The sequence below is a fragment of the Strix aluco genome, chromosome 6, assembly GCF_031877795.1.
Source record: "Strix aluco isolate bStrAlu1 chromosome 6, bStrAlu1.hap1, whole genome shotgun sequence".
Classification (NCBI taxonomy): Eukaryota; Metazoa; Chordata; class Aves; order Strigiformes; family Strigidae; genus Strix; species Strix aluco.
This window is the reverse complement of record NC_133936.1, coordinates 25,427,051-25,451,824: the sequence shown is the minus strand read 5'-3', so window position 1 is coordinate 25,451,824 and position 24,774 is coordinate 25,427,051. Positions and strand designations below refer to the sequence as shown.

The window sequence follows — 24,774 nt, the reverse complement described above, 5'->3', positions numbered from 1 at the left end:
TACGAACTGTGATTTTATTTCTTTTATAATCTCTGTAGAGCTCGCCATTATTTTTACATGTCTATGTCTGGCATTATGCACCTTTGAAATTGTGCCAGAAATATTTATTGTCCTATTTCTGGCATTCTGGGACTCCATGGTTCCGTTTGGTTTCCAACCAGAACAAAGCTTATTAGCAGATCCAGTTCTCGGTACTTTGCTGAAAACAATTTTATATGTAAATTTAATACTTCATTAAAGTAAGCTCTTGTAACAATCAGGAGTATGTATGAAATGTATTTAATGTAGGTAATGCTCTATCTACCATTTTGAGCAGTTATCAAAAGCAAAATATATGTACTAATTAGAACTTTCCTTCTCATTGCCTGTCTCCTCCAGCTTGACTAATAAGAAAGCACTAAAATGCAGTCAGGTTGAATAGAAATGGGATACCGTTCCCACACTTGTCTGTGCTCGACACACACACACAGAGCCCTGGAAGGGAGGCTTGCTGCAGTAAGAACAGCACATTCCCATTCACCCCTTTACTTGGTTCCAAATTCCATTATTCTTAATCAAGTAAAAGTCCTCTTTAAGGTCAACAGGAGTTTCATTCAAATTACTTCATAATTTGGCCCTCAATTTGTTGGGTTATTTCCCACTTTGCCCGGTAGGCACAACCATATTAAAAAGGCTACTAGAAAGTATTCTTTATTTTATTTAGCTTCAAGGAAATAGATGTTAATAAAATTTAAGGATGTACTTATGTGTTTATTAAAGAGGAGGAATCCTGTTGAATCAGAACCCTAATTTGTTTAAAGAGCAAACTGCTCCAGGAAGCAAAAATAATATAGCTGACTTAGGTATTAGTACCGCTCAAATACTTTCAGTGAGAATAATCATGCTTTCATTTGGAGACTAGGGAAAATTGATTTAGTATGTTTTTTTTACAGAACACTGAGTTATTGTTTACACAGTCATTTTTCTAACTATAAACATATATTACTCATTATAACCATTAGTCAGAAGCTTGAAGTCATGCCTGTCAGGGAAGGTAACGTACTTATATGTGTATAATAGCTGCTTCTAAAACTTCATACATGATTTGAAGTATAACTTATCTCAGATAGAGGCAAAACCATCTTTCTGCTTCTCATGTGACAATTTCACACTAGGCTTCTTCTGTCTGTTCATGAGATCTTAATGATAGAATAAACATATGCATTTCAGTGCTTTATGAGAAATCACTTTCCTGATTCATTGTGCCCCTGAAATAATCCAAAGTTTAACCATGCTCCTAAACATACTGTCAGATATTTATAGTACTCAAATGAAGATGAGACTGCCATTCTTGCTTTAAACTTGATGGTCTTTCAAGTATGGAAAAGTTCACACTCTAGAGTATCAACCAAGAGGTTTAAGACACTCAGATTTTTTTTTTTATTTAAAGCTTTTAAATGTTTACATTTTTGCCACAGAACAATATTCAGCAAAATAATAATTGTAATAATAATAGCAACAATTGTAATAATAAGTAACAGCTATAGTAATATAGCAATAGCAACAGTAACAGCAACAGTGACAGTGACTGCAATAGCAATTGCAATAGCAATAGTAAGCAATAGTAATAATAGTATTAGTAATAATAATGATTATTATTAATCAAAAGCAAAGGTTTTAATCACAACAAGAATACTTTATAGAATGGAAGAGTTGATCTTGGCTTTTTCTGATAATTGTATGCAACTGTTAAAAGATTTTTATATGAGCCATTCACTTGAAATGGTATCTTTTGATCTGATGGATTATATATTTCTTTTGAGGTAATACTTTATCAGGAAGAGTCAGATGCAAAGGACTTCATGAAAGTGCTGGAGCATTCAAATACTCTACATGATAAAATACTGAAAAGCTCAGGGAATTAGTGGCAACTGTAAGAATACAGACATCTGACACTCCAAATATTACAGCTGGATCAGAACATCAAAAGAAGCATATACTATTACACATAAAAAATTCAATCCAGGCTATGATATCTTCCTCAGTGCTGTTGTTGCAGAGTGCATTTCCAAACAAAGCACATCTTGCCAAAATATGTCATTGAGGTCATCCCACCCATTGGAAGCACCACCTTTTTTATAGGCTCTGAAATGATTCAAATGTCATGAATGAAACACAATTTATTTGGTTAATCTATATTTAAGCCTTTCTTGCAGCTTCAAATTTGTATCTGCCTTGTGGCTTCAGGCCTCAACTCTTTCTAGCTCACCAGTTCCCTCCAGAAGGTCTCTACCAGTCCCTTGTAATCTGAGAAATTTTCTCTAGCTCTTTTCCCTGTCCTAACTGAAACCTGCAACAAAACAAGGCAAGAAAATAGTCTGGAGTCATCTCAATCAGTCATGTCAGTAAAGTGCAGATTCCATGTAACTTTTACTACAGACATGCCCACACAAGGAAGTTATTAATTAGACATGTATTCCTATATTACATTATCAAATATATTCTAAACTTTTTTTTTTTTTTTTAACTAAAGCTGAATTACGCAGGACATTCACAAATGTGTGTTAATTACTATGTATCTGTCATTTATCAAATGCTAGCATGCACTCATTCTGTTCAAGATGCAGAGGAAACAGAGTCCCGGCCTTGAGACACACAATCCATCGTTGGCTTGATTCAGTTCTGGCTTATGCTAACACCACTGGCTGTGGTACGTTCAGCTGAGGATGGGATGAAAGGATGCTGCAGCAACCCAAATGCTGACACCAACTCAATTCCACCAGGGTGGTAGAGTAGCTTTGCAGCTGGAGAGCAGAGCTGTAGTGTAGTGAGGAGTGCCTGGACTGTGTCCCTAACAGCTCGGGCTTGCTTTAATCACTGAAGTGCCCACAAGGCACGAGGAAGTGGCCTGAAGTGAAGCTGTGCTCTTGAGGAGTTCCCTGTGGTGTACAGCAATGAGCACAGAATGGCTAACTGAAACAGAGTAACTGGGGCACAGTACCCCAGTTTTGGTCTGAGCAATGCAGCATACAGCAGCACCTAATTCCCAAACTGCATTGACTAACAGTGTGGCAAAAAAAACTGGTGAGCTGGCAGCAGACCATAGACAATAGTGGTATGGGTAGTGGAGTGTGTGATCTTAAAGTTATCTACATACCCTCATTTGCTGCAATCACATCTTCATTTGCAATGTAAACAATGGTTCTGTTTTGGCATCTAAAATTGCCCAGCATTTAAGTGGCCTCACTACATGGCCTCACTAGCCAGAGAAGTCCAAAAGGATCTACTTTAAGAGAATGCTGAATGTACTTTGGAAGCCCAAATAAAAAACATCAAGTAAACACAAATTAGCAACACTAAGTTTTCTTAACCAGATAGCCTTTTCCTAAGGATGTATAGACCCATACATTTATTTAAAAAAATAAACTTGACTACTAGGCTACATATATTGCTAACATATATGACTATTATGAATGTTACCATGAGAAAACTCTTCTTGAAGGCAAAAGAGTCTTAGGGTGTGAGACCAAAACATTTTAAAAGAAGTTTATTGCTGATTGTTCAGTGTTCTGCATATAGAGGGACTAAAGATGCTAAACGCTATTTATAATGCTCGGGAAAATTTTGAAGATGTACTCTGATGTTGAGTGGTTATGCAGAATGAGGTTAAACACCAACCCACTGATAATGAAGGATTTTTAAGGTATATAGTGTTTTAAAGGGGGCAGTTTTGAACCAGATCAATGAAAATTTTAAGCTGACTGATTCGAAATTATGGTTTTATACTCAGTTTTATTACCCTCACCAGCCACATGGGCATAATTTCTTCTTTTAGGTAGATCTTGGCTCTGAAGCAAACAGGTAGCTGCATGCTATCATATAACATCACATAGCTGAGAGACTGCTCTACATGTAAAGTTCAATAATGGTAGCTAACAATACTTCTTTTAAAACTGCCACTTAGATAGATTCATAATTGTATAGCAGTGATTAGAACTTCATGGAGGAGGCCTGCATAAAAACCAGTTCTGCAACAGGGCCCAAGGACAGAAGTAGCATCTGGCATCTCCCTCACAATTCTGGTTCAGCCCTGAATCAGGGCTGGATTTTGTGGTGACTTGAAAATGTTTATGACAATTTTGGAAAAAAAAGGGGAGAAGCTTCTTGGAGATGCTGGTATTGGCTGTAGCATTTCAAAAAGCCTTTAAATATGGTATTGTCATTATTTGGGTTTATTTTAAGTGGATACTATGCTACAGCATGGAAAAAGATGTTAGATTAAAGATAAAGATTTAAATCAGCTTCTCTCCAGCAACACACCACTTTGAAGTATCAAAACCAGGAGTGGATCATACCTGTATTTAATCTGAAAGCAAAAAGGAAGACATCCTCTCAGCAGAAGGATAGTCATTGCTACAAGGATTTAAGTAGATGTGGCTCTATAGTGCAAGCTGAAGAGGAGAGGCTCAGTCACGGAGTCTCTTTCTATTTGGAAGGGAAGGAACAGCCTAGGTCTCAAAAAGGAAAACAAAGCATAGATGTAGGTAAGCTCTGTAATTGCATTTCTAGTACAGTAAGTGGCTCTGCATTGATGTCCTGGTTTCGGCTGGGATAAAGCTAATTTTTCTTCTTAGTAGCTAGAATAGTGCCATGTTTTGGATTCAGTATGGGATTTGGTATAAGAATGTTGATAATGCACTGATGTTTTCACTTGTTGCTAAGAAACCAAGGACTTTTCAACTTTCCGTGTCCTGCTAGTGTGCAGGTGCACAAGAAGCTGGGAGGCAGTGCAGCCAGAACAACGGACCCAAACTGGCCAGTGAAATACTTCATATCATGTAATGTCATGCTCAGTACAGATGAGGGTTGGTGGGGAAGCATGCTCCCTTCCAGGATTACTGTTTCAGGACTTTTCTCTTCTCTGGGATCACCAGCCGGGAATGTGCTGGGCATTGGTTGGCGGGTGGTGAGAAATCACATTATGAATCACTCATTTGTATTTGTATATTCTATTATTATTATAATCATTAATATAATTATTATTTTATTTCAATTATTAAATTGTTTTTATCTCAACCTATGAATCTCCTTACCTTTACCTCTCCAATTTCCCCCATCAGCTGGGGTGGGAGAGGGTGAGCGAGTGTCTGTGTGGTGTTTGGCTGCCGGATGGGTTTAAACCATGACAATTGACTGCCATTATTTTGCTTTGAATGAACATACTTGAGGCCCATTCTAGACCATGATTCACAGCTAAGGTTGTTACTTAGCTGATATTGTAACTAGCTAATAAGGCAGAGCAGCAAGATTCACTCTGAACACTGACAGAAGCTGAAAGGATTAATTTCCCAATGTCAAAACTAAGAATGAACTCCTGGCAGATGATCAGACTCAGCAGCTCTACTACTTAAAGCTTGAAGCTGATTGTGTTGCCTGGAAAGGTGATGGGGTATCTTGTTTGTTCTCCCCTGGCCTAAAAGCCTTGCCTATTCTGTTTGGATTTGAATTCTTTTTTAAAACTGATGTACTAGGTCTGGCTGAGATGGAGTTGATTTTCTTCATAGCAGTCCATATGCTGCTGTGTTACAGATTCTGTGACTAAAACTGCACTGGTAACACAGCAATGTTTTGGCCATTACTGAACAGTACTTGCACAGTGTCAAGGCTTTCTCTTTTTCATGTTCTGCTCCCTTAGTGAGTAGGCTGGGGGTGGGCAAGAAGTTGGGAGGGGAAACAGCCAGGACAGCAGACCCGAATGGGCCAAAGGGATATTCCATACCATATAGCATCATGCCCAGCAATAAAACTGGAGTAGCAGAATAAGAAAGTGGGAAGGGTTTGTCTTCCAGGGTAGACAGTTGCTCAAAGACTGGCTGGGCATTGGTCTGCTTGCGGGAGGTAGTGAATTACTTCCCTTGCATCACTTTTTTTCTTTCTTTCACTTACTAAACTCTCTTTTAACTCAACCAATGAGGTTTCTTACTCTTACTCTTCCTAGTCTGTCCCCCATCCCGCGGGGCAGGGGGGGGGGGAAGCAGGAGGCTGTATCCGTGTTTACCTGCTGGTCAGGGTCAACCCACCACGACTGGAAAAACCCCAACATTTATAGACTGTGTTACGATGGATTGTTACATACACTAAGTTGAACAATGCAGGGTCAGCTGATAGTATACAGTTCTGCATAGGAATTTCTAATTCAGGGCACTCTGAAGGACTTTCTTCCATATCTGTGCACATGCTCCCACTTGCGCAGCTGCAGTTGTAAAACTTCTGAGCACGGCACTGAAGACCTTGTGAGAGACCGTGCAAACAGAGCAAGTATTCTGTGTTCCTCAGTCCTCTCAGCATGGGGTAAGTGATGACGGGTGTCAGCCAAGAAAAGACACCACATAAGAAAACTGATAAAGCAGAGCACCAAGAGAGAGGGCACTGTTATTGCAGCAATGTAAATTAAAGAAATACAGTGCTGCTTCTCTCCAAATAACGATTGCGTACGGGAACGAAGGGGACAGTGAGAGTCGGCTGCTTCTGTGACCCTGAGGTGGCGACTCTAGCACCTGCCCCGGAGAAAGCACATCCAGCACAACGTCTCTTCGTCTGCGCCTGCTTCACTGGCAGAGGCTCAACACGACCACAGTGTCAGGAGGCTGCTGCAAACCTTCACACGCCAGTTTGACCCTCACGGTCCTAGGTTTTAGTGTTAAAACCGATTTTTTCTGTACATAAGTATCAGAGAGGGCCGCAGGAAGACGGGCTCGGCTTCCCCAGTCCCGCCGGCGGAGACGGAGGTGACGGCCTCTAACGCCCAACGGCTTCGACTTGGCTCGGCGCAGCCCCGGGGCGTACCGTGCCACCGGCCGGACGCGCCGGACTCCGCGGCGCGGCTGGAAACCGCCGCACAGGCCAAGCCAGGCTAAGCTAGGCCCGGCCCGGCCCCGCCGCCGCCCGCCGCCCTGCAAAACGGCCCGGCCCGGCCCCTCCCCCCTTCCAGCGCGCCCCGCGGTGGCCAGGCGCTGATTGGCTGCCGGGGCCGCGCGGGGCCTGATGGGAGCGCCGCCCCGGCACCACGCCCCTCCTTCGGCGGGCGGCGGCGGCGGCGGGATGCGCGGCCCGGCCCGCGGCAGGTACCTGCTGGCCGGGGAGGAGGAGGGGCTTGGTCGGCCCCGAGCGACTCCGCGGCGGGGACTGGTTCCACTGTGGGCGGGGCGGCGGGAGAGGGGCGCGCGGCGCTGCCCGTGACCCGCGTCCCACGGGGCCGAAGCGGAGCAGGGCGGGCAGCCGGTGCCCCCGCCCTCTCCCCCCTCGCCGCGGGCAGCCGGGCGGCTCCTGGGGAGCGGGGCGGCGGCGGGCCGGGGCGTAGCCTCGGAAGAGGAAGCCAACGGGTGCGGGGAGGGGGCGGCGGGCGCCTTCCCCGCCCGCCCGGGAGCAGGGGGGGCGGCGGAGCCGTGGGGTTTTCCCGGCTGACCGGGCGGCTGGCCGGAAAGGCAGGCGCCGGGAGCCGAAGCTGACCTCTGCCGCCCTCCTCCCTGCCGGCGGGGCCTCGGGCTCGTTCCCTGGGCCGCTGGCGGCCGCTCTCGCAGGCTTCAAAACAAGGCTGGGCTTCAAAAAAAGCGCCTGACCCACCCACTCCTTGCTCCATCGCTTTGGAGTCTCTGCGTGGGAACTAATTTGCCTTTTTAATTAAGGCTTTGCAAAGCAGAGGACCTCCATAGGATGCTTCCAAACAGAAACAGCTGAAAATGAAGTTTAAATTGAAGAAAATTCAGTATCTTGCTTTAACTGAGAGGTGCTAGGACAGGCTAGCAGTGGGAGGTGGGTGATGCTCCTGGCTTTGTTTTGTTTGTTTCCTTGTCCACGGCGCTCGTAGCTGGAGAAACTTTTTATGGTCACAGTGGAAGTATCTGAGGTCAGTAAATTGTGGGAGAATATGAATTTTGGGTGGAAACTTTGTGAGCAGAACTGGAGATTCAATTTGAAAAGTAGAACTTGTGTTCTTTGTAATGGTAAATATCTGAAAATATTTACATAAAATGAAGTCACTAAGTTTACAAAAACCCTCCTTTAAAGAGCATTCTCCCTTCAGGGGAAAGGTCTGTATGTCTGTATGCAAAGCCTTGATTTCAAGTTTTGAACTTGCTTTTTTCTTTTAATGTGACTTGTTTTGATATTATTCAGTTTTGAATTTCAGCATGTCAGTTATTAAAACTTATTTTGGAGACTTTTTGAGAGCTTTTAATCTTAACAAGCTGGAAGAAATTTGAGACTGACTTGATAAAAATGTAATGAGATCATCAAACTATTTTCTCTGTCTGGATGAATAGGTTGGTGGATGACTTCTGTAATTGTGCATGATTCATCCCTCTTTCAAAAGAGAAACTTTTTCTGCTCTGGTACTCTGAGTGTAGCACTTTTGCTTTGCTTCTTACTAGTTAAATTGCATATTTTTGAGGTAGAGGAGATGGTATCAGGAAATTAATTTTTTTTTTGAGAGTTAGGTAATAAAATTGGTAGTGGTGTTTTCTTAAGCTTCTACATTAAGTGTTTTTTAACACTTTTGTTGTCTATTTTAAGTCTAGGGCTAGGAAATGTTGCAGCTATCTTATTTTGTGTATTAAATCAATGTTTGTCGAAATAAGTCCAATTGTAGCAGTGCTCAGTGGAAAGGAAAGCTCTGTGCTAAAGAAAGGCAGTCTTCAGAAGGAAAAAGTGCTCTGCAATAATTTGATGATTAGAGCACGGGAAGGAAGGAGACTTGTAGAAGGAAGACTCTTATCATGAACAACAGGATATTAGTGGTAGGTATGTGGAGTGGCAGGTGAGGAGGAAGAAGAGGAGTTTGAAGCAGTTAAAGACAATTTGTGTTGTCCTGTCGAAAAGAAGAGGAGGGAGGAAGGGAAGGAAAACACCTGAGACACTCTACAGAAAATTCTCTATCTCCTAACTAAGGATTCAGCCACTAAACTGTAGATGTGAATCTAGTGGCCCTAATCCCTTAATATCTCTTTGGGGAAGGGTTTTGGTAGTATTACTCTCTTGCATAGCAGCATATGTAAAGCCTGTCAGCATCATAGTTCATGTAAAATTATGCGCACAGTGACACTTGTCAAACCTGTTTCTCTTCCAGGTATTTGCTAGATATTTTAAAAAAACATATGTAGAGATAGCACTGTGAATGTGTTATTGACAAAGGTCAGTGTCACCAGTGGCTCATGGATAACCTAATCCCAAAACATCTTCTAACACGTCTACTGCAGAGGTTCTCAAACTATGGCCTGGAGAAAAATGGCACACAAAAAGGCTGTGAGAGCATCTCCACAACTGAGCTACCATTGGCCCTAACAGCAGTGGCAATGCTAGAGAAGCAAACTATATTTTGGAAACGTGAGCTAAGTTTACAAACTTCTTGATTGGCTATTTGACATAACTTTCATATTGTTTTGCAATAAAGATACTATCTGTCTCTGTAGAAATATTTGCAAAGAAAATGTCTGCTCAAGTTTGCAATACCTGTCATGCAAAAATTCGCCTGTAATTGCAAAGTGAAAGTTGTATAAAATTCTCAGGTTTAGATTGCGTGTTTGAAAAATAAAAATACTGCTGCTGTTTTACTAAGGTGAGTTGCTATAGTAGTGATTACTTTGAGAATTTACTCGAGAGTCCCAGGGGTAGTTGTGGTTTTTCTGTAGCTCACCCCTTTGTGCTAGTAATTTGGCAGCAGCAGAGCTAATTTGTCCATCTGTTCTAGCTTCATTTTGGCGGCATTTCAAATACGGATTTCCTTATCTTTGACTGGTTTTTGAAGTCATAGGGCCTATAGTTCTGGATTCTGAAGTCCTTGGCTTTCTTAAAAGATGAAGAGTTTACTGTACTTGGGTAGTGTATGTGCTCGTGAGCAATGTGTATCCTATGTTATGTTAATTTGTTCTGACAACCTTGGACAATTTGGAAACAAAATTGGATTGAGATTAGGTTTCTTTATCTTTCAAATTTTGGCCAAAGGTAGTCTAATAAACAAGATAATAATCACTTTTATTTCTGCCTAACTGGTCAGTGCTTTGTTTTAATAAGTCTTACTGTTTCATTCCAGAGTTAAAAAGGTTTGAGCCCTAGTTGGAATTGAGCATTAATTTACTGTTGGGGTTGCTATAAACCGATCACTTTTTCATTCACTGGGTAAAAACTTGTAAATTAAGTGACTGGAGAGAAATTCTGCCATCCTAAGGTTCAAAGTCAATTGATTCCAACTACCTGCTGATGGACAGTTGCTATGCTTTTGTTTCAGGGACCTAGACCCAGATCATCAAATTAGTGCTGTTCGTGGGTTGTAGGTGTGTGTAGGGTGAGGTGAGCTACTTCTGCACCTTTGGAATTGCTTTGGGGCCATTTGATGTGCCAGTAACTGCCCTGTGCATTGTGTGCAGGGAAGAACTGCCAATGTAGTGCTTTCCTAGAGTAAGTGCAATCTCTTTAAGTTCAAATAAACAATTTCAAAATCGATCAGACAAAGGAAGAACAATAGGATTATCCAATATGTTCTTGTTGATGAGAGCATGAAAAAGAAGTAGATTTATTGGAAATGAACTTTCTCATGAATAGTAGAATATTAATGCTGGATGCTTGGAGTGACAACTGAAAAGGAACATTAAGAGTTATGCTTATGAGCAGCAGAGGAAATAATTGGAAATCAGTTTCTTGAATAGTCTTGCTTAATAATAAATTTTAAAAATTGTTTTTCTGCTGGAGGATTTTGGTGGCAGTTATTAGCAGTTATTTTGTGCCTCTGTTTTTGAGGACTCTCCTCTGGTTAAATATTTCCAAAGTAAAAATAAATTTGGCCACATCAAGGCTGATCAACTGACTTAAAAGATGGCCTAGGAAGCATTCCTTTAGGTATTGGAATAAATTCATGAATCTTGGACTATGCTATGCTATTGCTCCTAAGTGCCTAATGCTTCACTTCTAGCTGTGAATTCTTGTAGAAGATTGATAGCTCTGCCAACATTTGCCCACAATAGAAGATGGGTGGATTAATTTCAAGATGGAGGGTAAGTAAAATTGGGTAACAACATAATAATCTTTAGTCTATGAGGTGGGGGTAAGCAGGACATATTTCTTAATGCCTTTTGGTTGACTGTTAATGCTGGTTGAAAGTTAGTGCTAAACTTTTTCCACTAGTATGTCACTTAAAAGTCTAGCAGTGAGACATAATGACCAAAAATACACCCTGCCAAATCCCTAAACTGTGAAACTGTGCGGCTGTCCTTTATTTCCTTTGCAGTACCAGGCCTGGTACTGGTTTGGTTAACTTATAAAAACAGAGTTTTAACTCTTTCTGTACATCTAAATAGTTCTGTTGTGCTTCATCAAGATAGATACAGCAGCATCTGTGACTTGAAAGATTGGTGGTTATTTTAGGTAAAATTGGATACATTCAGAATATCATTCTGTGTCTGTTTTAACAAATATCTTGATAGCTACTTATACCTGTTTAAGTTAGTGATACCTATATTCTCAGCCTGGAGAAGAGAAGCCTCTGAGGAGACCTTACAGCAGCCTTCCAGTACTTAAAGGGGGCTATGGGAAAGAGGGGGTGGGACTATTTATCAGGGAGTGTGGTGATAGAACGAGGGGTAATGGTTTTAAACTGAAAGAGGGTAGATTTAGATTAGCTATAAGGAAGAAATTCTTTACTGTGAGGTGGTGAGGCACTGGCACAGGTTGCCCAGAGAAGCTGTGGCTGCCCCCTCCCTGGCAGTGTTCAAGGCCAGGTTGGACGGGGCTTTGAGCAACCTGGTCTAGTGGAAGGTGTCCCTGCCCATGGCAGGGGGGTTGGAACTAGATGATCTTTAAGGTCCCTTCCAACCAAAACCATTCTGCAATTCTATGAAGTCTTTCTTGCTGTTTTTATTGGCTTGTACATTATTGAATGGTGTACCGAGAGGCATGAGGTTTTTGATTACTCTTCTGGCAGGTATGAGTTGCTTGAGTTTAGATTTACCTTTGCATATTATCAATTGATTTCACACCCTCCCATACAAAACTCCTTTAAAGGCAAAAGTTTGGGTGAAATGTCAGTTTTGTGTAATAGAAGAAAACTCACTGTCATGGTGATACAGTGTGGGCTATGGTTTTTGAATTTGTGGCTTGAAGGGTGGGGGAAGATAGTAGCTTTATACTTCTCAGAAAAGATTCCTAGAAGGTGGTTTCAAAATTGCTTCTAAGGGGAATTTTACTGGAGATAACTCTTATTTGCAGTTGCTTATAATTTATTTAGAGCATGTGTCTTTGTGTGGAATGGATAGTAATAAAAACCTAAAGTTCTCAGGGCTTTCTGTATATATACTCTTTGTTTTGCCTATTCCTTCTACTCATCAATTCTCTTCTTGTTTTACTTCACACTCACACATCCATTGTTGCTGTACATGCTTTATAGGTTTTCATCTTTTGTGGTATAGGAGAGGAGCCTTCAGTTAATAGTAACACCAACTGTAAAATAGCGATTCATTACAGTCCCTTCTCTTTGTCACTATTAAAGTAGAAAAACTTCTTACATTTTTGTAAAATAGATAATATATTAATTATTATGATTATGTCGTTTTGTTAGGAAACTCTTAATGTACAGTAATCCTCAAAATAATGACTTTTTTAACAAGATTAACATCTTTGTTCTTTCTCTTATAAGCAGGCAAAGCCTTCCACTGTAGAAGTATTAGAAAAAATTGATAAGGTGTGTATTTGCTTTTTGGTGTTTTGTTTGATTTTTGTTTGGAAATATGCATCCTTTTTGCTGGCTGTGTATTTCTTTCACATTAGGTAAAATACTGTCATGGAATTTTAAATTATTTTGATAATTATTGCAGTTGGATGTATTAGGGATTTTGAGTTTCAGATGGACTGCTACCTTTTTTGTGCTTACTATTAGTCATTTAGAAAAAAACATACCGTATAATAGTTAGTGAGAAACTACAGTTTAAATATTTATTTAGAGAGCCTGAAATAGGAATGAATGTGAAGTTGGCTTGATTACACAATTTAATTATAACTAATGGTTAAACTCCCATGTAATGGAAAATGTCACTAATGCAAAGTTCCATTCATTGGGCTCATTAGAAAAGCTTCAATGTATGGTTTTAACTGTATGAGTTGTAACTGTAGTGGTAGTAAGTAAGGTCGGGGGTAGAATAACTGAATAGATGTTTCAGTAATCAATTGTGATTTTTTTTTTTTTTTTTTAGCCAGCATTTGTGACAGATGTTGGTACTCCACGGGGAAATTAACTGTTTTGAAATACGCTGTTGATATTTTTTGTTTTCCTTTTAATGAAACTGTGAGTACTCCTGTTATCAGGAGTCAAAATGGTAACATAGCAGAGCATTGCTTGATCACTTATATGCCAAAAGCATCATTCAGATGTTCAGGATTTCTCTCTTAATGTGAGGAAAATACTGAAATGTAAACATCTGAAATGACGGAGAGCTTTCAGCAATTTCCGGCGTTAGTAGAAAAGTGTTAGAAGCGTTTGAAATTCCACAGGTGCCTGATGAAAGTTTTAGGATATGAAGTATGGTTCACATCCTGATTTGTGATTTATGTGATCGTAAAGACTGCCACTCATAACATATTAGCTTTTTACACTTGTTGTGAATATACTAATGCATTACAAACAGGAAAGTGCTGATTTGTAATATTTCTTCCCAATAGCAATGTGTTACTCCTAATACAGTGCAAGGGGCCCATATCATAACCTTAATAGTGTGATGTATTTATGCCATGGAAGTTATCTTTGGGCAAATATTGTCATTTATCAAAAAGCTGCTTGACTTTTCTACTTAAGTATCAAATTGATATGACTAATTTTAGCAAATGTTTAAAGACAGCTTAGTAAAACCACTTACTAATTTCACTAATAAGGTTGACCCCTATTTATTTACAGGAAATACAGACATTAGAAGAGTTTAGAGAAAAAAACCAGAGGCTACAGAAACTATGGGTTGGAAGGCTGCTTCTCTACTCTTCAGTTCTTTACCTTATCACCTGCTTAATTGTGTATTTTTGGTGTCTTCCTGATGAATGGACAGCGAGGTTCATTATGACACTTCCATTTTTTGCATTTCCATTGATGTGAGTAAATATGACTTTTTTTCCCTAACTGCTGTGTCTTTGATAAAAGGAGATGGAAAATACATCTCAGCAGGAGTTTGGGTTTGCTTTTGACAATCCTTGAGTTGTCCTAACTTGCTGAATTTTTTTATTTTAAAATTAATCCTAGTTAGGCAGATACTTTCTTCGGGGAAAATGTCTCTCATGGGTCTGAGTTTAGTGTGGAACTAAGTCTTACCATGAAAAGATATTAGCATCTAAAGTTACTTGGCTTATCAAAGTTATACTAGGGCTAGAGAGAGAGCTGCAAGGTAATGTAATATAAGCAGAAAAGCATTATATTGGGTTTTATTTCTACTGCTATTTGGAAAAGTAACACTACTACATGAAAGTGACCTAAAGTATGTTGCCTGTATGTAAAATGCAGCATATAAAACTGGGAAAAAAATATACAGGAATGATTGGAGAAACTTACGTATTAGGTGACTCTTAACACAGAAGTGACTTGAAAGGTCATCAGCCTAAATATGTTGAGGACTAGTTTTACATAATTAGCTGTTTTTCTGGAAAAATCATTGATTCTTCTTCAACCAGAAAAATATCCTAACATCATTGGATGTGAATAGGAGAAGGTATTGTCTACTTTTTTGTTCCACTGAGCTGATTGGCCGTTTATCCTTACAAATGGCTTTTGTTTTCTAAGAAAACTGCTTTTCTGAAAATAACAAAATGGGCTCCCACCTCATTAAACAGCTGCTTCCCAGTGTCCCTTTTCCCCAGACCATCCAGGCGGAGAAGCAGCCTACTGAGCATCTTTCCTACTGATGGGGACCGCAGTGCATTTACTAATCTGCTGAAATGAACACCATAAATACTCTTTGTATTAGTAGAGGATCTTTGAAAACATGACTTGTTAGTGCCCGAGCTTAGACTTGAAAGGTGAAGTCAAATGTAAATATTTAAGGCTTTGCAAGTTTGATTAGTGTGGGTCAGCATAACATAACATGTAAAAAAAAAAACCAAACAACTTGAAGATGCTTTTTGTATGTCATACTGTGTTATGCATAATGATTAATATGCTGCTGTTATGGAATCCTGTGGAGAAGATACATGGGCAGCAATATCTTGACTGGAAAGGATTAATATAGAAATTAAAGCTCAAATTAATATTTGGCAGCAATATGAATTGATTTTGTTCTTAAGGATGAGGATTTGAAAGTCTCTGTTGTTAGCATGCGAGTCTTGCTCATGGTGACAGGGAAGGGTTGTAGAAGAGGAAGTATTACAAGCCTCCCTTCACTTAGGTGTGTTAGGATTAGTGTAGAAATGGAAACTTTTGTTACTGAAGGTGATTCTAGCCATGTGGTGTGAACTTTCACATTGGATTTTTATTCTCCAGTTTGTCCTCCAATTCTTGTTTCTTTTTTTTTTTTTGAAAGGTGGGTTTCTATAATTCTGACTTAGATATCAGTTTACTAACATTTAGAATTAGACTGTTGTTCTCTTATGACTTACAACTGTTTATCTGATTTTTTTTTTTCCTTAAGCTATTCCCCTTCAGCTTTTTTTGGCAGATATGAATGGCAAGCAACTGCCAGCTTGTCTTTGTTCTCGGTCAAGAGGTGACTCCATGCTGAATGCCTGGTGCCACCCAGTAGTAACTCTAGAGATTTTTCAGCCCTAATCAAACTGGAATATGTCGGCCTTTTCCAGCATGCAGTCAGTCACCAACTTATTTCTGCCTTGGGTCATTCCCTCGAGGTCTTGGCAAGTTACAGATGCTGGTAGAACGAGTTAAATTCTAGCAATATACAAGGTCATTAATTTTAAATGTGTATTGAAATGTCTGGAAAGTTGAAGAAATATATTAACATGTTAGAAGGATGGTCGTCTTGAAATTATTTTCATTTGAATGAATTTTGTTTCATCTTGCATGTTCTGATTTTCAGAGAAATATGTCTTTATTTAGTAAAGTTGGTCTGAAATAGTCTGCTATTAAACTTTCACCTCACAGTTCTTATAGAGGAAATGTTTTTTATTTCATGAAGTCCTACCGTATATCTATTAACTTAGAATACAATTTTAGGTAGAAGACTCTAAGCATACAGTAAAAAAGAAATAATGCTTTTGGCTGTGTAACACAGTCTTACAGGGTTTGAATTGCCTTAAAAACATTTACTACTTTTGATACTTTATGAAGAGATACATCTTGCATTTTGTAAGTGGGCAAAGCCATCCGTATTCTTAGAGTAGTTATTACAGCACACCTTTGAATGTGTAATAGAGTTAAAATTCTTTCTGTGTTTGTCTGACCTGGGATAGGTTACTCTTGCATTCCAGTTGTCTTGTCGAACTTGCCTAACTCAGATTGTGTTGTTAATACTTGACAGCATTTTGAACTGGACAGTCATTATAAATGCAAAAAATGTTCTTTTAAGTCATAACTCTATTTGAAATCTTGAAGCCTTTTGCCTGCTTTCTTATGCTAGCTATTATTCAGAGAACCTTTCTAGCCTTTAAGAATTTTTTTTCAATAATGAAACATTGCTACTTTAGGCTTTATTATATAGTGCTTGGCACTAGGAGGGTTTTGGATAAGATGCTTGGAAGGGCTTGAAGTGTGAGAATTGCCATTTGGCTTAGGCCAAATAACTTGCCAGGAAAAGTGTCAACTTAATAATTATAAGCAAGCTTTAAAACAAATGAAGTCCTGATGATTGCAGAGAGACCTTTCAAATGTAAAATGGTCATAGATCAGTTTAACTTTATCTTGAGCACAGATAAACTGCTCCATTGTTTGAGCTAAGTCAGCTGAAACCCTACTGAAACAGTGGATTCAGAGCTCTGTAAAATCGCCAGGAGTCAGGTCAGTTAACTGCTTGGGAGAGCTGTATCTCATGGTTTTCATTGGTATTGAATTCTTCCCACAAATCTCCCGGGTCTTCATTTTGGGCCTTAGGTGGTAAGCTTGGTTTTCTGGCTAATATGCATCGTAAATCTATCAAATAAGAAGTGATGACTAAGTAATTTTCAGCTAGCTGCACATACCTTGATTTTAAAAAGTTCCCACTGAACATTTTAGCAAGCGATGATGTTATGTGCTGCTACTTCCTTAGTATTTCTACCTATAGTAATACTTGGTTAAATTTTAATAGACACAAGGATTTTATTTAGATCAATGTTGGTGTCTTGTTGACAAGATACTAATTTAATTTTTAGTTTTCTGTATAAATATTGTTTGAAGATTTTTGTTCTTTGTATTTGCAAAGTTAAATCTCATCTGGTAAGTCTTCTGTTTGCTAAATGACTTCAGAAGTGGTTACTGTAATATATTTTAATTAATATAATTCTTCTTTCTGTTTTAAAGAATCTGGTTTATAAGAACACTGCTCATTTTTTTCTTTTCCAAAAGGACAGAAAGGAATAGTAAGTATTTTTTCTGTCTTTTTTTTAGAATATGGAACTAGTTAGGAATGATGCTTGCTGTGAAAATGTAAATATTTTGGATAATTTGGCTTCCAGGAAAAGAAGAGCAGCCTTTTGGTTGATGCTGAAATGGGTAGCATTAGCTAAACTGTTGTTTCTAACACATAGTTATTGAAAGAAGGGGAAGGAAACTGCTTAATCTTTCACTTCACTTACAAAATTCTGGTAACCTTCTGTCTTTGCATGCTTCAAAGTGTAATGGAATAAAATGTAGTGGAGAAGTAGGAGTGAGGGAAAGGAAATATAAACAATAGTAGTAGTTCCCTTATTACTTGCATCTTGCAAGTATTCCAGTAGCCTTCATCTGTTACCTTTATGTATAAGAGAAGAGATTTATGGCAGATGTGTTTAATTTATTTGTCAAGATAGTTTTTCTCTCCCAAATTCTTCAATGTTTATGTTTTCCTGAATGGAAGAGGGATAAGCAGATGTGTTTGTGCTGTTTTGAGAGGTAAAGTCATGTGACGAAACCAAAAAGTAACACAGATGTTCAGATATATTAAAAAAAAGTTGTTAAAGAACATGCAGATTCATGCTAATGCAAAATTTAAAAACTGCATCTGTGGCACTTGTCTGCAGTAGTTAGAATTCATTTGAGACTTTCTTTGAAAGCAGTCCAGCCTGTAACAATATCTCATGGTGATGTGAGCAATAATACAGGAAAACCTCAATGTTGCACAATGTTTTATGACTTGCAGAACAACATGATGTATTTAATTTGTGACAGCTTACGAGTTAAACATCACTTTTTGAATTTTTCTTAAACTTAATGTTTGCATTTGATATGCAAGCATAGGACATACATTTTTATGTAGGAATAAAATTGTCCATATATTCTGTGGTGCTGTGTGATTCATTTCTAAGGTGAACATATATTTGCATTTCATGACTGGGTAAGAAAAAAAAGTATGTATGTTTTTCTGGTTTGCTTAAATGTCTTTGTTGCTGTTTTTAGCATACAAGCAAGTCTAGTGCTTTTGTTGAACCTGTGTATAAAGGGTTTTAGTAGATGTTAGAACATGCCAAAAGGAATTATTTCTGCATTTTCCAGAGATCGGGTAAAAATTAAGTATTTTACCTCAAAGGTAGAAATCTTTGTATTTTGAAAAGATAAATCAAATATGCAGTGCAAGAGTTACAGCAGTAAAGCAGGAGAAAAGGTAGCTGAGAGAGCAAACTGGCAGCGGAGTGGCTCAAAGCTAGCCTTTTATTCTGGGATAAATTAATATAACACATTGAGTCACTGGAGATGATTATTTAATCTATAAAGCTCTATGCTGGATAACCAAAATGCACCAGTTTTGGAAACTATGCTCTGAATGTGGAAAACTCCTAGTGAGACACTAGGAAAGGTAATGTAGAGAAGTTACGGAATTTCAGTTTTTAACAATGGTCAGCCAAACTAACTGTTGAGTAAGATTTAGGGTGATCTGTCCCAACATGTGGGGAAAATAAATGAGGCATCTTGCAGGTATTGACTTCTCTAGTATGAATTTTTTTTTTCTGTAGGTTTAAGTAGGATGAGATATATTGGTTTCTTGAGAGTACTTTGCAGTAATTGCCGTTTGGCCATGTTTGAAGGGGCAGGTGTTTCATGAGGTTCTTGTTGAACACAGGAGGTAAAATGATCAGAAACAAACGCCCACACTTTAAACTGATTGCATTGTGGGAGGCTATACTTGAAGATATTCTAGGCATTTCTGTACTAAAAGCAGCTTCTGTGTCTTAAGTAACTGTTAACAGCTGACTGTATTGTGCTATTTGTTTGGCTGCATGATACCATACTGCATTGCAGTGCATTTCAAAGTGTTAATTTGTGTGTGGCTACCTGAAAGGCTGTGTTGTAATATAAATGTAAAATTTGGTGGAGGGAGGTACCTTATTAATTTGAAAATACACAATTCCTGGAATTGTCTGTTTTCTGTGGTTGGACCTGGTGCTAAATATGGTCTTGTTCCATGTCCTATTTGTCTTAACTAATAAGGGATTGTTGTAGTTACCCTTTCATTGCATAAACTTTCATATATGTAAATGCTTAGTTTTAGTACTTTGTACATTTAATAAAGTGATTTATTCTATCAAAATGAATTTCTACATTCTGGAAAAGTTCAAGCAATTATGTATTCCCTTAATTTCAAGTAACAGCACTGTTCCTGAAGTAACTTTAAAAATTGTGTATAGTATACTTATGTACTTTTTTATATCTATATATATATTTATTTAGTTCTGGTGGGTTTTGTTTTTGTTTCTTGTAGTTCTATGAAGCTTTTTCTTTCTTTTTTTGAAAACTGAAAAATGGGTAAAAATATCTGTATTTTACAGGAAGTGAACTGCTGGTGTCCAGTAGAGCTGGGAAGGGAAAAAAGTTATAAAGCTTTTTATTAAATTCTTCTTGCTGTGAAGGAGATAGTAGAAAACAGATTTATCAAGAGATTATCTTCTATATTAGGTGATGGTTTATTACAGTGAGTTTTCCATGAGTGTCAAGCTGCAAGCATTGACTTAAAGGAAAACCGCATGTGCATTTGACCTTTCTTCTTTCCCTTCCTTTTAGAGAGGTTGAATGTTGTGCCTACTAGTTGCAATAGTCTCTTAACATTTTGTAGTAAAATGACCTTCTAGTAGCTTTTCTTACAAAACTAGGGTTTTTGCTGTAGTCTGAAAGTATTGAAAGGGTGAAATAGATTGAGATTTGAAGCTCAGAATTGACCTGACATTTCAAACGAGCATGTGCTAAGAGGCTTACATGAAGCCAGTAAATCTGGTACTCAGATATATTAATACTTAGACATCAAGCTTTTTTCTATAGTTTGACTCATGAGATTAAGTGTATTTGGTCCATTGTTTTACCAGTTTTAATGTAGGTCAAAAGAGGGCACTGGCTAGAATTGGTTTGCTTAATGAGAAAATGGTACATAAAACTTTTTAATAGTTATAACTGTAAAGTGATAAGTGGGCTATAATTTATAAGCAGTTTCAGCATTTGAAATTGTTTATTTTCACATAAAAACTTTAGTTATTTTGTGCAAAGTTTACTAATGTTGTAGGGTTGGTAGTGGTCAGTACATAATTTTTCCTGATTTCACGGGGAAGTCAATGTTTGGAGTGTGCTGAAATTATCTTTTATTTATGTTTGAAAACTAATGTATGATGTCCTTCTTTTAGATGATGCGCTGGAAGATTTAAAATCTCAAAAGAAAAAAATAGTAAGTAAAACTTAAAAGCTAGTTGTTATGGTCCTCTAAAGTGTTTTTGCATCTCTACAAGTTGAGTTTGATTGTAATCTATAGATGAAGAGCAGACAGAGGGAGGTGAAACTATTACCATTGCTCTGTTTTTATACATTTTCTAGTACCACACAAGGTTTTCCTTACCCCAAAATTACAAAGGACTGCTTGCATATGAGAATAGATTATCTCTTTGTAGTTTAACTTAAACCTACTGTTTTAGTGTTGCTAGGACTATGTAAAGTGATACCATTTTGTCAGAAAACAAAAATGTATGCTTTAACCTACTCGTTGCTGACTACTACTTTTACTTTAGGATTATAAAAAAATGTTAGATATTGTACCAATTTAAGAACATTGAGTGCAACTATGTCTTCAATAGTTACTCTCTCACTTAGTGTCTTTGTTCATAAATAGCAAAAGGACTTCCAAATTGTCTGGATTCGCTTTTTCATCAAATAACAGATTATAGTTTACATCTTAAATTCATCTTCCTCCATCTTATTTTTGTACTACATATTTCTTCCATTACATTTTCCTCAAAAATGTAGCTTGTCATGTATCAATCATATCAGTTGTCTTGAGGTCATCTATTTTGTGAGCTGTGTGGATGAGTTAACAGTATAAAACTGGTGTATGCCTGGTCTGGATCTACAATCTTGGTAAGACAAATTTAGAATGGTGAAGACTTGAAACATTGGATAACTTGCACTCATTGTGAAGTTTGTAACACTGAAAGCTGTTTCTTCTCTACTTAATTCCTTAAGGAAGTTCTCTGTTTACTTATGTTGTTGGCTTCATCTTCAGCATTGCAAGGCAAAACTTAAAAACCACCACCACCAAACCACAAAAAACTCCTAATCAACCAAAAACCAAACACCAGCCCCCCCCCCCAATAAAACAGCCCTTCTCCCCCCAAAGACTCCAGAAGCTGTATTATGATGCTTTATTGTTAATGAATTTCCTAAAGTGTTTGCCTCGTGCCTTCTGGATTTTGCCATGATAGCTAAATTAATAGAAAACCCACAACAAATCTACAAAAAATGAGTCAGGTAAGAGTCTGGTATTATATGGCCTTTACAGGGGAAACAGGATTCACTGATCTTCCACTCTGTTTTTTTTTTATCGTTTTTGAAATGTAGGTGTAAAGATTGCAACCTAATTTTGTCATTGTCCTTTGGTAAAGAGGATTTGCTAATATTAATATCTTCTAATATTTATATTAAGGAATCTATTAAATGGAGGTGTCCTGTGGTTGGAGAGATGATAAAAAGGGGTTGAAGAGGTTTACATTTTCAGAGAACGAAATAAATGACTATGACAACTATATTTTTAATTTTATGAAAACTGCTTAATTGAAATTAGTTAATCTCCCCAATTTACAAAGTCATTGGGTAGTTTTGTAGGGGAAGTTATTGGAACAGAAAGCACAATAGAGAACAAAACAGCTTTTGGAGTCTTAAATGTAAAGCCTTAATTTCAGTTAAACTTTATTTTTCTGTGATCACAAAAATTATATTTATTCTAGAAGAACTAGTAATGCTGAATTTTTGTGTGTGAGAAGCAATTCTTTAGGGAAAATGCATTCAATAAGAGTCAGGAAATAGCTGTTTTATAAAGGGGAGAGTTTTTTACTTTGGAAATGGATACTGTTGAAACAAGATGTAAATGTGTGTTTTGCATATGCAAAAAATCAAACCCACATATTGTGGAAGAGCAGGCAGTAGTTAAAAATTAAACAACTGCATGAATACCTTGTGAACAGTATACATTACAGTGTAACTATGGAGAGGAAACCTGCAAATATAAATTGCCGTCAGTATATATGCATGTCAAGCTTTAATCATTAAACACAAACTTCTAAATAGAATTACTAAAACACAGTTCTGGGAAGTCCAATAACCTATAACTCGGCTATTTTTCAATCTGAGGGGAATAAAAAGTCCATGATTACCTCCTGATCTTGTGGGTGCCTGGTTCCTAGCAAGGAACCAGAAACAGAAGACTTAATGCAACCTCTTGAATCAGCGCGGTGTTGGTATTTTTTACTCAGAAGACTGACTCAGGAGTTTCATCATAATTTAAAGGTATTCAATTAAGCATTAAAATTAGATCATACATGAAATCTAGCATGTTGAAATGAGCTGAAAGTGGATGCAGGTAATGAGAATATAATCTGTATTTTAGATAAAAACACTCATAAAACTTCATTCTGTAATAGTTTGGTTCTGATAATAATCAGATGTGATTTTGTTTTGGATTGATTTAGGACTATCTGTAGCTATGAATAGCCATAGCAACACCTACTTAGTAAAACAAACCAAAAACCTTTACCAAGTAAAATAATGGGAAGGAGGGAGGGAGAGGATTTTTTTTTTCCCTGTTGGATTCTGATGTGCTACTGAGTTTGCAAATAGGATTAGTTTCTAAGATATTTACATTGTGATCCTCAAAGTATCTTGGATAACTAAATTATATATTTCCTCTTTATTTGTAATGCCAGTTGTTGTCTAGGCGCTGTCAGCCTGCCATAGCAGCAATGGTTTTTCACTTCATTGCAGCTCAACTACCCGATTGCTGGAGAAATCTTACATTGAAGACAGTTGTCCTTTTGAAAAATGTTAGAGTTTTGTGTTTTACAGGCGTGTGCTCCACCTTTTCCCTAGTGACATTACTTATGTGCTGAAGGGTACCTGTAACGGAGTAAGCTCCTCATTTACTAGATAGAATGCCCTGGTGGCTGTGCAGTGAGCTGCTCAATAGAACTTCAGTTCTGTTCAAAAGGCTTCAGTCTTTACTGGTGTAATCACATGGATATTCATGTGGGTAAAATACCTGACAACCACAAATGTAGATACTTCATCTGGAAAGGCTGTACTTGACTCAAAGTTTGTGTAATACTTTCTGCAGAGCTGATCCTCTACACTACTTTTTTCAAAGTAAATGCTTTAAAAGACAATGAGTGTTTCTTTATGGATTGGGGGTAGGGATTAAGTTAATTAGCTGTAATCGAGGCACTACTTCAAGATACAACTTTTTTTTTCCTCCTTGATGGTAAGGGATACTCTGATTGGTTTTGTGATTGTGTAGCTGTAATTTTGGCCTTAGAGTTCTCAGTTAATGAGGATGTCAGGCCTTAAGCCTGAATGTGTATAGATGAGCAAGTTCAGAGGGTTAAGCATATTAAAGCAAGGGCACAGGACATGTATTAAGCTGCTATGTGTGGGAATTAGTGGAGACTACCTGGAGCAGCAGTCTTAAAGATGGGATAATTCTTAGCCTGAGGACAGAGTTGTGAAGATAGTCCAGTAATTACTTTGCTAATGTTAGAATTAAACTTTGCTGAAGTTTGCTCAGCTATTCTGTAGGCTGAGTGTAATATTAGACTTGGACACACATCCTAGCCATTTTGGGTAGGAATTTAGGAAGTTGCATCTGTTAATTTTCCAAGGAAAAAAAAGATCTGTTTTCAGGGTTGCCTTGGAGTTATGTTAGTAATGGAAAAAGAAAAGCAGCATATGAATTTTGTTATTTAAAATAACTACTGTTTAATGAGCTTTATACCTTCAGACTTCCAGGTGTAGAAAACTGTAGATATTTTGATAACCTTACCAGGTTATGTGACAAAAACTCTACTAGAAGTTGGTTGTTGTATAAGCCCAGTCTTCTGTACCCAGTATATGCTAGGGTACTGCAAACATGCAATTGGAAGCTCAAAATATGTTTGAAAACTGTATTTACTGATGTAGATTAGGTATTTCCTTCATGCAGTGTTCACACAAAACAGTTACTTTGGTTGTTTTACTGTTTGCATGAATCTGTCTGGAGTACACTTGATTATTGTGGCTTAAATGGTTTATTTCCTATTTTAAGGAAACTTGCTATGTGTGCTGGCATATCTTACATGGTAGGCTGAAATGAATCTTGTGGCTTTGTGTGAACATAAAGAAATACCTTTTCATAGTTGGGTTTGCCTTACCGA

General features: G+C 38.0%; 1 protein-coding gene across 7 annotated transcripts in view; it reads left to right on the top strand.

Annotated features, from left to right (window-relative positions):
• Positions 1 to 7,030: 7,030 nt before the first annotated feature.
• LNPK (lunapark, ER junction formation factor) overlaps positions 7,031 to 24,774 on the top strand; it is a 55,055-nt gene continuing 37,311 nt past the window's right edge. For 2 of the 7 annotated variants that reach the window (XR_012623804.1, XM_074829163.1), the window contains exons 1-6: positions 7,031 to 7,103; positions 10,943 to 11,024; positions 12,662 to 12,706; positions 13,913 to 14,100; positions 17,447 to 17,505; positions 20,731 to 20,771. Coding sequence is in view for 6 of the 7 variants with exons in the window: in XM_074829163.1 (XP_074685264.1) it covers positions 10,998 to 11,024; positions 12,662 to 12,706; positions 13,913 to 14,100; positions 17,447 to 17,505; positions 20,731 to 20,771 (360 nt within the window). In the remaining variant the exon portion in view is untranslated. Of the gene's footprint in view, positions 7,104 to 7,394; positions 7,886 to 10,942; positions 11,025 to 12,661; positions 12,707 to 13,287; positions 13,307 to 13,912; positions 14,101 to 17,446; positions 17,506 to 20,730; positions 20,772 to 24,774 lie in introns of those variants that run through there. The other 5 variants (XM_074829168.1, XM_074829165.1, XM_074829167.1 and 2 more) reach the window with 5 other exon arrangements.